The 12,935-nt window shown below is 41.3% G+C and overlaps 1 protein-coding gene across 6 annotated transcripts; it reads left to right on the top strand.

Moving 5' to 3' along the window:
* Positions 1-1,218: 1,218 nt before the first annotated feature.
* On the top strand, positions 1,219-12,874 carry kif7 (kinesin family member 7). Of its 6 annotated transcripts, none has more exons than XM_085167634.1 (21): positions 1,219-1,362; positions 2,564-2,735; positions 3,222-4,053; positions 4,259-4,456; positions 4,571-4,970; positions 5,060-5,407; positions 6,371-6,563; positions 6,677-6,841; positions 7,028-7,186; positions 7,307-7,446; positions 7,584-7,690; positions 8,235-8,375; positions 8,462-8,667; positions 8,825-9,022; positions 9,668-9,793; positions 9,912-10,088; positions 10,168-10,383; positions 10,593-10,799; positions 11,489-11,687; positions 11,835-11,996; positions 12,189-12,874. In XM_085167634.1, exons 3-21 carry the CDS (start codon positions 3,723-3,725, stop codon positions 12,581-12,583), a joined length of 4,068 nt encoding a protein of 1,355 aa, XP_085023760.1. In that variant the 5' UTR covers positions 1,219-1,362; positions 2,564-2,735; positions 3,222-3,722; the 3' UTR covers positions 12,584-12,874. The 6 variants fall into 6 exon arrangements, with proteins under 6 accessions (XP_085023760.1, XP_085023777.1, XP_085023795.1 ...); XM_085167651.1 differs by having other exon boundaries at positions 1,219-2,735; positions 3,222-3,458; positions 3,673-4,053; XM_085167669.1 differs by lacking the exon at positions 2,564-2,735 and having other exon boundaries at positions 3,673-4,053.
* The last annotated feature ends 61 nt before the right edge of the window (positions 12,875-12,935 follow it).

The following is a 12,935-nucleotide window of genomic DNA, read 5'->3' as shown; positions in this document are numbered from 1 at the left end:
GTTTCAACAAAATCAGAGAATGTAATAGTTTTGTAGCACATTTTTATGTGGGCATTTAAACCCAGTTTTTCAGTGAGAGTAAGAGCTACAGCTACCATTAGACTGTCCTGCGAAAGGGCATTGTAAATAAGCCTGTTATATTTAAATATAACATGGGAGCCGTGGAAAGTGGGGAATATTTGAAGAACTTTAAATATAGCCCAACATTTCATTCAACACCATATTATATATAGCCTACATTTCAAGTCTTGTTACATCTGAACTGACCTGCTCAAATAATGTGATTGGTGGATGATCGCCAGCACACATCAGCAGTTGAGTTTGATCTTTTGTTTTTTTTGTTTGTTGTTTGGGAATTTATAGTTTTCAGTGTCCATTCATTCATTTTATTATAGCCCATAAGCTGTTTACTTTAGTTTTCTTCCACTAAACAGTTCTCTGGCCTCAACCTTTAATTTTCTCAAACATAATTTAAGTTGCATTTACTGAAGACACAACCTAAGATTATCCTTTCAGCAAAAATGAGACAGGGAAAACAGAAAAGTACAGCTTTAATGTCAGTTATGGTCCAAACAAGGCTGGCCATGTGGTGAGAATGAACCATGGAATAAATATCACTGTAAAATTCAAAACTTTCATTTTTGATAAAGCATAGTTAGGGCTGCACCAGGTGACCCTGAGTCTGCCCTTAGCTACACTAGGTCTAGGCTGTTGGGCGCTTTTCACTGAGTGCTTCTCATTTACTCACTATGTGATTATTACACACCACTCTGCTTTCAATCCCTAGTTATTATTAATCTCAAGCTCTCTTCTACAGTATGTTTTGCCCTGTCTTTCTCTCTTACCTGAGCCTGGTTCTGCACAAAGATTTTTCCTGTCAAAGGTGCCTACCATCGCCAAGTACTTGCTCAGAGGGTTCAATGTGATTGTTGGGGGCTCTCTCTGTATTACTGTAGGGTCTTCACTTTGCAATATAAAGCGCCTGCTGTTTTGATTTGGCTCTATAAAGTGAATTTAAAAAAATAGCTTTCATGATTTGACTAGTTGCATTTACACATGTGGTTTTCGTGCTGATAACAGAAATTTCTCTCAGCTCCCAGAAATTATTTTACAATCCAGGATCCAAAACAAAACAAAACCGTAATGATTAAAGTGCCTTTTGTACTAAATCACGTGTGCTGTGACCTGCTGAGATGTTGTCGCCTCTCAGCCAAGATGCTTTGCTGCTGCAGATCAAACCCAGGCCACGGTTTCGTGCTCCTCCCCTGGGCTGCCCGTGGACTGCCCCTCAGCTTCCATTCTTCCCCCAAAAAGCTCTCCAGAGTTACTCTGAATCCGTGGTACAACTCCTGCTGCATTAAAGTAAGTCGTGAAAAATGTTTAGTGCTTACGAAAACTGTCGATGTACACAATTTAACGTTACGCATTTCTAACGGGCCGAGCTGGTTCGCGCGTTATCAGCTTTTATCCACCCTCATCCTCAAGTTTTTGATGTTGTTGTTTAGACTGTCAGCTAACTTTAGCTTAGCTGAAGTGAATCTGGACAACAAGCAGCCTCACGAACTTCTGAACTTTAGGAAGCAGTGTGAAAATGAAACAGTCCTAAGATAAAGCCGACATTTTTTCTCATTAATAGAGGTAGTACATTTTTTGTGTTTTCTTCTTCTTTTGTTTTTTGTAACCCTGTACAACAGCGAGCTAGCGTTACCCTGCTAACTTGGGAAACACAAGTTAGCAGCGCTGTGATTACTTCTGGATGTGAACTATAACTTTTTTTTCTTTACTCGATACAAAGCTGGGTTGTCTGCGTGAAAAAGCGATAAATGAACTAATGAAGTCGCTGATGAAACGCTACCCTTGGGTTAAAACGCAGTAACGTAACAGTACTTAACCAAAAAAAATAAGAAAAGATGATTCACAACGCGACACCCGCTATTTTAAACTGTTGAAGACTTTAACTGTGTCATATAACTACTGTGTCGTTAGTGCAGAGCTGTGATTAACCAGTAAATAGGGGAAGTAAATAGGCTCAGACTAATCCAAGTAATAATAAAGCATCCTTGAAGGGGTTTAAAGTGAAATTGTAAACGTGTATTTTGAATAAGATCTTGGTACAGGTATATTTTTTTAGTAACACTATAACTTTGGGAGAGATATGCTGTGTTAAAAAGCCTCGAAATCAAAACTTATTTTATACTGCATGCATCTAAAAAAGATTGAGTTATTTCATCTGAAATGTTGTTGTTTGTTTCCTTACTGTAGTTTCAGGGAGTGTACATTTACATGAATAGAATATGAATGATAATCATAAACATTCACACAGCAGCTTTTCCTGCAGATGTTTGTTTTTGTTTATTTCATGTTTGCACCCAGGTCAGCATTTCTTAATGATCAACTCAGAAGCTGTATGCCTTTGTCTAAAATGGTAAATGGTAAATTCTGTGATACTTATATAGTCCCACTTCTACTCAGTTTTGAGAACTCAGAGTATTTGCTGTTACAAGTATCTAACTATAACACACATGCATACAGTGCTTTTATCTAATTTCACCCATTCACACAGACTCACATTCCAGTTGATGCATCAGGGGCAACCTGGGGTTCAGTATCTTGCACAGTGTTACTTTGACACATAGCCAAGAAGAGCCAGGGTTGACCAAAAGACCTTTGACTGAAGGGTAACGTTGGCTAAACTGAAAGAGAAGTGGATTTGCAGTTATATATTCTAGCTCTAGGTGAGTCGACATTACCACATACAGTACAGTGGTGTTCTCACTTTTTATAGAGTTTACCTTATAATAACTTTGTTGTGCATGTCATTTTTGTTTTGTTTTTTAAATAACTGTAATAACATTATTTTATTTGATCTTTTTATAGAACACATGTCTTGTGTGTGTAGTAGATGGTTAGTAGCAGCCAGGTACTGCTAATCAGGTGACTTTGATTAATAGGGCATCAGCATGTGCCTTTATCCTGGTGTTTGTGCAGAAGTTTTGGTAGTTTGCTGGTCTGGACCATTCAAGTGTGTCTTAACAAAAGGCCTTAATCTTTCCAGAAGTGGACTGCAGCAAATGCACCCCAAGGTCAGATCATGCAATGCTCAGAGAAAATGCAAAAAAACTAAGAAAACAAAACAAGAACTACAGCACATGGCAACACCACGTAGGTTTGCAAAGTTGTATCTTATTCTTGATTCACATGTGAGATTATCTGTCTGACAGATCAAACTTGGCCCAAACTCAGTCATGCAACAGGACAGTGATCCCAAGCACAGCAGCAAATCTACAACAGAAAATAAAAGAATCAAGGTGCTGCAGTGGCCCAGTTAAAGTCCAGACATTAAACAGATTAAATGCTGTGGACAACTTTAAGAGCTGTGCATGAATGAAAGCTGGCAAACCTCAGCAAACTGTAGCAATGTTGTGAGGAAAAGTGGGCCACAATTCCTTCACAATAAGGTTAGAGACTGATAAAGTCATACAGAAAACGATTACGTTAAGTTATTGCTGCTAAAAGTGGTTATACAAGCTACTCAGCCATGGGTGCACTTATTTTTTCCCATCTTATCATACCATCAATCGCATCCTCATTTATTAACTTGTACCATATTCATAAATGTGACATGAGATGTTCATCAAATATTTGTCAATAAATGATTTTTGTTTTCTTTAGGCGTCGAAAGATGATCAATACATAACAGCGGAACAGAGAGGAGAGAAGAAATGTCTCCCAAACTGCCTGCTGGCCAGGGCAGAGGGGAGTATTCTGCAGTGCAGGTGGCTGTCCGAGTACGTCCCCTGCTGCCTAAAGAGCTTCTGCACTGCCATGAGAGCTGTATCACTGTGGATCCTGAGCTGTGTAGGGTTACTCTGGGTCATGACCGACACTTTCTTTGCGACTTCGTATTTGAGGAAACTTGCAGTCAGGAGGAGATTTATTCTGCGTCTGTTCAGCCGCTCATAGATGCCTTCTTTCAAGGTTTCAATGCTACAGTGTTTGCCTATGGACAGACAGGATCAGGCAAGACTTACACCATTGGAGAAGCTAATATTTGTAAGTTTTTCTTTTTTGTCTTTTAGATTTTTTTTTACTTCAAAATATTAGTAAAATGTTTGGTTTCAACAAAGCATGCATGGCACACACTTTAAAAATACAAGCTATGTTTTTTGGGGGTTTTTTGCATTTTTTTTATTGGATTGAAAAAATTAGCTGAACAGAATCAGATTTTCCATTTTTTAAAAATTAACTGTAATTTTAGGTTCCTTTAGTGATGAGGAGCAGGGCATCATCCCCAGGGCCGTTGCAGATATCTTCAAGCTGCTCGATGAAAATGACCTCACAGACTTCTCTGTTCGAGTCTCCTATCTGGAGATCTACAAAGAGGATTTTAAGGACTTGCTGGAAGTTGAGACTGCCAGCAAGGACATCCACATCCGGGAGGATAAGGGCAATATTGGTGAGGAATAAAGAGTCTTAAATGTTTCTAAGCATGTTTTTGAGTAGTCAATGCAGAAATGTCTTCATTTAAAAAGTATTTGTTGATGTATTTAATTGCATTTTGACTTTGTAGTTTTGTGCGGCATAAAGGAGTGTGAAGTGGAGGGTCTTGATGAAGTGCTAAGTTTACTGGAGTCTGGAAACACAGCCAGGCACACTGGTGCAACCCAAATGAATCCTAACTCCAGCAGGTCTCACACCATTTTTACTGTGTACATGGACCAACGACGAGGAAGCTCTCGCCTTTATGGGACTGCTGGAAGTTCTGGACCACAAATGTTGTCTTCCAAGTTTCACTTTGTTGACCTGGCAGGATCAGAGCGCATTTTAAGGACAGGAAACACTGGAGAGAGACTAAAGGAGAGTATCCAGATTAACAGCGGTCTTTTAGCTCTGGGAAATGTTATTGGGGCACTGGGGGACCCCAAGAGGAAAGGCTCTCACATACCATACAGAGATTCTAAAATTACAAGGTAAGTTATAATAAGTTGATCTGGATTTAAGCATATCAATCTAACTAAGTATTAATACCTGATCATTTTATTTTCCTTCTTTCAACTAGGATACTAAAAGATTCTTTAGGGGGAAATTCAAAAACGCTGATGATTGCTTGCATCAGTCCATCTTCTTCTGATTTTGATGAGAGTCTGAACACACTAAACTATGCCACAAGGGCAAGGAACATTCAGAACCGTGCTACAGTCAACTGCAAGCGTGAGCCAGATCGCGTGGAAGGGCTCGAGCAGCAAATCAAGGCGCTTCGCAGAGCCCTCGAAAACCGCCAGCGTTCAGAGACCCGCATAATCTCTCACGCCGAACCCAATAGGAGACCTCGACTTGGAGAGGGAGAAATAAGCAGACTGCAAGTCCAGAGCGCCCACTATAGGACCTGCACAGACACTGCTTACAGGTTAAAGAGCATTTATCGATGGGTTTGATTTAGTCTGCATTATTTAACCTGTGCTGTAAGATTTGGACACTCAGTTTAACCTACCAGAAAAACGTACACATTGGTTGACAGCTGCTTTGTGAATTAATCCTCATCTACATCTTTAGAGAGAGAAAAGTTTGATATATGTATATATCATACAATTTAAAAAGACAGTGCAAACACAACACTGTTTGGTTTATTTTATAATTACATAATTATAAAGCGTCCAGTTAGCCAAAGTCTTAATATGTGACGCAGGATGGGAATAGCCAGCCAAAGATGCAGACTGAGAATCTCAGCTACCAACAAAAAAAAACAAGCAATAGCAGAATCAGGAACAACTGAACTTTTTAGTATTTCCAGTGTTTGTCTTACATTCACTTTCTGCAGGTATCTCTCAAAACTGTGTCAGAAAATGCATGTTTGAACAGTTTCTGAGGCGTAAACAGTATCTTATGCACTATTTTGCCCCGTATTGTCATCTAGCAAAACTCAACCATGATAAGAAAAAACGGTCTCACACTCCTAGGGACTGCAACCTAGTGCTGGCGACTGTTGTCTTTAGCCTGTGGTGATAATGCTGTATGGATTTTGATGGTTAAAACTGTTTTTTGTTATTTATAAATGTGTTGAAAATAAGCATTTTTCCATTTGCGTTTTAACTAAACAATAATAATTCTGAGAATGGAAGTAAAATTTGTAGAAATTTGTCATGCAAACTGTTTTTTGCATGACAGAGAATAAATTAAAAGTTAAAATTTGGGACTTTAGCATGGTTTTCACATAAGGTAACTTAGTTAAAACTATTTAAAACCCAGTCATCAGCGTATTTCATTCTAAATCATAATTTTTGATGTTTCTCTGATACAAAAATGTAGAAGAGATAAGTGAAATCAATGGCTATACAAACATTTGAATGTCTGTGCTGCTGGTGGATCACAGGTTGCTGCGGGAGCTGCAGAGTGAAGGGGCTCTGACTGCTGAACAAAGTCTGAGAGTGAAGGAGTGGCTTTGTTCTGTGGAGGAAGAGAGAAGTGGGCTGACCACAGCTTCCGGTCCAGACAGCGGTATTGAGAACAGCTCCACTGAGGACAGTGCTGGCCTGAGGAGGGGCAGGCCTTCTGTAAGAAACCAGGTCTGTCCCTTTCACTCTAAAATAATTATTAAATCACTAGTAATTATTTTTAAAGAGTAACGTTTTGAACAAAAACATAGGGCACATATTACTAACTATGAATTACTCCCTAGGACACCGCTGTGGAGGAGAGGTGGAGCCATGACCATGACAGTGATAAAGATGGAGAGAAAGAAGATACTATTGCACACCTTCAGTCACAGATCCAGCGGTTAGAGAGGGAGAACACAGACTTTCTAGCAGGTCTGGAAGATGCTATGGAGCAGTACAAGCAGCAGGTTAGACAAAGTTTATCTCCTATATTGTTTTTCTGTTGGAGCAGTGACTCACACTTTTGATTTTTTTTAATTGTCATCACAAAGTTAATCCTACTGACTCGCACCCGAGCTGTGTTAACACTTAATACACTGATGTTTCAGATCATATCTGATCTTAGTGATGTGATACTGATTTTATTGTCTCAGAGTGATAAGCTGCAGGAGCAGCAGGACCTGATAGCAGATCTACAGTGTCAGCTCTCTACTGCAGGACTGATGGGCCTGGGTCTTAACATGAGGCTGCGGCCACACACTGCCCCCATGGGCTCCATGCAGCACAGCCAGAATGGAGGCACCCACAGACAGGTAACCTGCCATTAAAAAAAAGAAGTAGAAAATCCATATTAAGATGCATTAAGAGTACAATTTATTCTTTTGTTTTATAGTTTTCATACCTCTACATCTGTGTGTTTTGTGTGATTGCAGGTCAGTCCAGTGGGATACATTGGTAATGGGCCTTGCACTGATCAAGATGGGAAACTGTATGAGGAGCAGGAGATCCCAGGTGGAGCGGAAACGCATTACAGGGAAAAAGAGGGCAGTCATTCTGGACAAGAGAGGTCAAAGTATGTTGTTTCTTCTGAATCTAAATTGAGTTTCAATTTTTTTTGCTGGGCAATCATGTCAATCAACCATTCATTCAAAGTGTCATTGTGTTACGCCTGTGCTCATGGTATTTGTGACTTGTGCGTTATTCTGTCAGGCAGGTGAATCTGACCTGGACCAAGTGGGACATGCAGTCAGGGGGATTACCAGCTGCTGGCAAAGGGCTGGAACCAGACCAGCACCCCTGTTTAGCCAGAAAAGCATGTATGTCTAACAACTTGCTCACTACCAAGATTACCAGATGCTCAGAAATAATTTAATGGAGCATTGAGTGGGATGTTGAAAGTATTGTCAGGATTTCTTTTTTGTACTATATTTGCCTTCACTAGTGGAACATTTATTCTCAAATCAGAAATCAAGTTTAAGTCATGCAGTGTCATACAGTCAGAAACTCTCTGTTACAAACACGATCAGTTATGATCCAGTTTGAAGTCCTTTTGCTTATTCTTCTGTGTTTTTTGCAGACTGCGTATCCTTTTCTTTGTGCAGCATGCACAGAGAAATGAATTAAGTAAATTGCAGGGACACTAACATCACGTGGAAAGATTAATTCTATACTTTATTGTGGTTACATGTTCAACCAGTGGTTACCGCAGACTTCTAAAACGGATTGTTATGCTTCTGTTGCCTCTTTTCTGTTTCTATATTACACTCCACTCATGCTTGAGTTGAGTCAAAGCTGTGTCCCCTTCCTAATTGTACCACCACCCTATCAACCTTGTGCGTTCACTTTCAAATTTCTCTGTAGCCAACTCCAGCAGTGGGGAAAGTCTAAAAAGCTTTGAAGGTGTTTCAGAGTGGGGACTTCTTCAGGCACAGCAGAAGATCAGAGAGTTCTCTGTCACCATTCGCATGAAAGAAGAACTCATTAAGGAACTTGTCAAAACAGGTAGCAATTAAAATTTTGGCTTTATCCTTTTTCACAAAAAATATTCTCTTGTGTGTTTTTTCTGAATCAGTTGTTTGCCTTTTAAGGTAAGGACGCTCAGGCTCTGAACAAGCAGTACAGCCATAAGATCACAGCTCTGGAGGGGGAAGCTGTGCAGGCTCGGCAGGAGCTGCAGGAGGCCCAGCGGCAGCTGCAGGACCTAGAGAGGCAAGAGAGAGAGATCAGCATCACAGACAAGACCAGAGCACAGGAATGTCGCAGGAAGATAGCTGCTGCTCAGAGCAAAGTTCAGGTTTGTGTTCATGTGACGCCAAGTTCAGAGTGATGTTGTTGTTTTGTGTCAGTGAGAGGCTGCTTTTTAAAACTGTGTTCTTAATGATTTCATTTCCTGATTTTTAAACATGACCTGTAAACTTCTAAAAGTGAAAATATTTCTGGTTAAACATTAGGTACTGAGTCAGCGTCAGAGGGATACTGCCCGTCTCGCCAACCTTCCTGCCCAGAGTGAGCGCCGTGTGTTAGAGCTGGAGAGAAGCGTCCAGTCTATGAGACAGCAGCAGGAGCAGCTGCAAAAGCGGCTGCGTCAGGAAAGTCAGCAGAAGCGTCGTCTGGAGAACGAAATGCAGCAGAGAACTCACAGAGTCAAGGTATCACTGAGTGGCTTTGTTTGTTTGTAACTAAGCAAAGTTTAATTGAAAAATATTAGTCTGTGCGACAGATGGCACTGCAGTTTCAGTTAAGGCTGGGTAATTAATCCAATTTTATGTCAGTTATGTTTTTTTTTTTTCCAACAAACACAAAACCAAAAAAAATCTAGATTAAACGGCTTTTGAATTCATTTTCACTAAAAAGCTCTCGTTTGTTTCTTGAGTTATAAATCAAGCACACCTCTTTCCTTTGCAGCTTAAACTCACTCAGTGTTTAGTGCAGCTCGAGCCAAGAGAGAGCAAATGGGGCTCACTTTACCCCCAGGCTACACTCGCAGACATCCCACAGTGGTGGTAGGGTGGTGTGGACTGGTGGTTGCCCTTGCGAGAAAGGCTTTAGAGTCAAAAACGTCTCATCTTAGGGTCTAACTCTCCTACAGGACAAACGTCTGTCCTCTGTCACCTCCATTTAAATACTTTTTACTCAGCAGCCTTAGAATGAGTATAGAATCTGTCTTTTGGGGGGCAATGATGAGCAAATTAGCTTAACTGGAAATTGGATCCAAATGCAGTTCTTGCAGTTCTTCCTGTTCTTGCAGTGCGATGTGTGAAAATGTGACTTTCATATTATTTACACCATACCAGGAACTTGAAATAAAGAATGAGCAGCAGCAGAAGATCCTGAAGATAAAGACTGAAGCGATTGCAGCTTTCCAGAGGCAGAGACGCAGTGGCAGCAACGGCTCTGTCATCTCATTAGAAGAGCAGCAGGTGCAGCAAGAGCTGAGATGCAGTAGTAGTGTATACACGTAAAGCACATAGAAATACTACTACTGTCTGTTATTGTGCTTTTATGTGTCCTTTTGTATCTCAACTCGCCTGTGAGCAGAAAATTGAGGATCAAAAGCGCTGGCTGGATGAGGAGATGGAACGGATACTAGAACAGAGGAGAGGATTGGAAGATCTGGAGGGAGAGCTGACGAAAAGAGAGGAAATCCTGGCCAAGAAAGAAGCATTGCTACAGGAACGCAGCGGATTGGAAACCAAGAGGCTCCGCTCCAGTCAGGTATTAACACAAACAATTCAGCTTATTAGCACAGAGGACTTGCAGATGCTGAGTCCTGTTTTATTCATCTTACCTCCAGGCCCTAAGTAAAGATCTAATGACACTCACCGGGCGCATTGAATTACTCGAGGAAGAGTTGAGTGAGAGGAATGGTCTCCTTCGCAGTAGTAGTGCTCAAGACTCCCAACAGATCCGGCAAGAGATCTCCAACCTACGTCAAGAGAAAGATTCACTGCTTAAACAGCGAGTTGAGCTGGACGATAAACTGCGGCAGGGTAGCCTGCTCTCACCAGAGGTCAGATATTACTCTGAGGTTCAAGCTCTTTTATCTGATTTTAATTATCAGCACTCTTTAGATTAATATTTTGCTGTACAGAATACATGTACTGAATACAGTCACAATAACAGCCTAATTATTAAGAATCTGGAAAGCACTCATTTCAAACTGAAAATGAATTCATTCAAATCTTCATTAAGGACATCTGTTCACTCTGATGTTACCAGGAGGAGCGAACGCTTTTCCAGCTGGACGAGGCAATTGAGGCTCTGGATGCAGCGATTGAGTATAAGAATGAAGCCATCACTCAAAGACAGAGACAGCTTCGGGCTTCTGCCAGTATGCTCTCCCAGTGGGAGATGAATCTCATGGCCAAGCTCAGTTACCTGTCTGCCTCTGAGACCAGAGCTCTGCTGTGCAAGTACTTCGACAAGGTATGTGAAACAGAATAAAAAATGTTCTGAATAAACAGACCCACACAAATTTTATTCATTTTTAGGGGGTAGAATAAACCTTAAGATGATAAAAAGAGAGAGAACTGTGCCCATGTAAGCACCTCAGTCTGATTAGTTTGTGGCTGTGCTCTTCCTTAGTATGCCCTCTCCTTCACATTTAATGTGCCCATACCTGCCTTGACAGAAACGCCCAGTGATGCATTCTACTTCCCTTTCAACAAAACAGCAGTTACAAAGCTGAAATGTGTCTTTGTGTTGAGTTTTTTAAGAGAAACTCTGGTCATTTACCAACATCCACAAGGTGTTTTCATCCAGAGAACTGTCGCTCCCTGGAGATATTCTTTTTCTGACCATTTTCTGTAAACTCTAAAATTGGTTGTGTAGATCAGCAGCAACATTCAGTCCAGCTCAGCTGCCACCAACAGCCATGCCATATTCAAGGTCACTTAAATCACCATTTTCCCCCACCTTTTTTCTGATGCTCAGTTTGAACTTCTGCAAGTTGTCTTGGCCATGTCTACATGCCCAATGCTTGGAGTTGCTGCCATGTTTAGATATATTTATGTTAACAACCATTTGAGCAGGTGCACCTTGCACATGTGACTCTGGACTGCGTCTGGACTCACCAGTTGTAGGCTTATGAGTGTTTGTGTGCACATTTCCTGCAGGTGGTATCTCTGCGTGAAGAAGAGCGTAAGCTGCAACTTGCCCTAGCTGAGCTGGAAATGCAACTAGATGAGCAGCAGAGGCTGGTGCAGTGGCTGGAAAATGCACTCGATCGCACACAACTCGACACAGATCGCCGGCTTACACAACAGCAGAAGGAACATGAGAGGAGTGTGCAGCTCTTACTGCAGCAGTGTCGAGGTGAGACTAACATAAACCAGTCACGCTATACTACAGACTAAGTAGTCTCACACACTGAACATATTTAAGGCTCAAAGGTAGAGTATACGTTAAAGTGGCAGATGGTGTTTCCGTTAATATACTGTGTACGTTTTATCATCCCAACAGAACAAATGGACGAGGGCCTGTTAGGGCGGCAGCGGCAGTATGAGGGATGGATCCTCAACCTCAGCAGGGAACTGAACCATTACAAAGCGGCTAATCTGGAACTAAACAGCAAACTGAGGGAACTCTGTGGGTCATCCACGCAGCCGAAAGAGCATCCTAAAGGTACAAAAGTGTTTATTTTTAGTGTGTGATTGCGATGTCATTCTGCAGAACTAGGAACAAGATGCCTTCAGTTCAAATTTTCCTTCTGCTTTGTAACTTTTGGAGTTTTCCAGTCGAATTTAGTGATTTTTTACCGTTAAAAATAATGTATTCCTGCATTAGTAAATATCCTTATAACATACTGTCTTTCAGTCGTGCCATCTGATGGTAAACCTGAGAACGCTGGCAGCATGGAAAAGCTTCCCCGTTGCCCCGAAGACAGCTCAGGAGGCAGTGGGGCAGGGCAGCTGGACAGACCTTCCAAGTCTAGGGAGGAAATGCGGGAGCTGGTGAACACCCCTCTCCCGTCCACGTGGAGGCGCTCTTCTCTCCCAACGGAGGAACCTGCCATCATGGAGGAGCTGTGGCTTCAGGTGGCTAGTGACGGCCCTGTTAAACGTGTAGGTCAAACTGCTGTGGGGTCTTGGAGTGGGCCAACATCCCTGCCTGTGGTTAAATCTCGCCGAGAGTCCCGTCGCTCCAGCCTCAACATTGGACCACTGACCTCAAACAATGCATTAATAGATGTGCGAAAGAATCCTGTCTGAAAGTAAATGTAACATGTAATTCGCATGTATTTTTGCTCTGTGGTCGCTGAAAGATTTTGTTGCTTTGTCAGTCTTTTAGCTTTTTTATGTGAATTTTGTACTTTAAATAATGAACACCCACTGATTTTGATACAAAGCACTTTCCACTAAGTTTTTCATGTCATACAGATGGTAGGTATATGGTCTAACAATATGGCTCATTTCATCCCTACAAAACGAGATTCTGTCTTTCTCTGATGATGTAGTCTTTTGACTTTCTTGAATATTTTATATTAAAAGGTTTTTGCCTTCTATCCTCATGTTTCTTATTTTATTTTGTACTGAATTCAAGTCCACAGGTGTCAAACCTCGA

The sequence above is a fragment of the Neolamprologus multifasciatus genome, chromosome 1 (assembly GCF_963576455.1).
Source record: "Neolamprologus multifasciatus chromosome 1, fNeoMul1.2, whole genome shotgun sequence".
Classification (NCBI taxonomy): Eukaryota; Metazoa; Chordata; class Actinopteri; order Cichliformes; family Cichlidae; genus Neolamprologus; species Neolamprologus multifasciatus.
This window is presented reverse-complemented; position numbering and strand designations above follow the sequence as displayed.

Excerpts from the sequence above, each read along its gene's own strand:
- kif7 (XM_085167669.1), top strand. The coding sequence starts at position 3,723 with ATGTCTCCCAAACTGCCTGCTGGCCAGGGCAGAGGGGAGTATTCTGCA. Across the intron at positions 6,564-6,676 it reads GGCCTTCTGTAAGAAACCAG|GACACCGCTGTGGAGGAGAG; the intron begins GTCTGTCCCTTT and ends ATTACTCCCTAG. Across the intron at positions 9,023-9,667 it reads AGAGAACTCACAGAGTCAAG|GAACTTGAAATAAAGAATGA; the intron begins GTATCACTGAGT and ends ACACCATACCAG.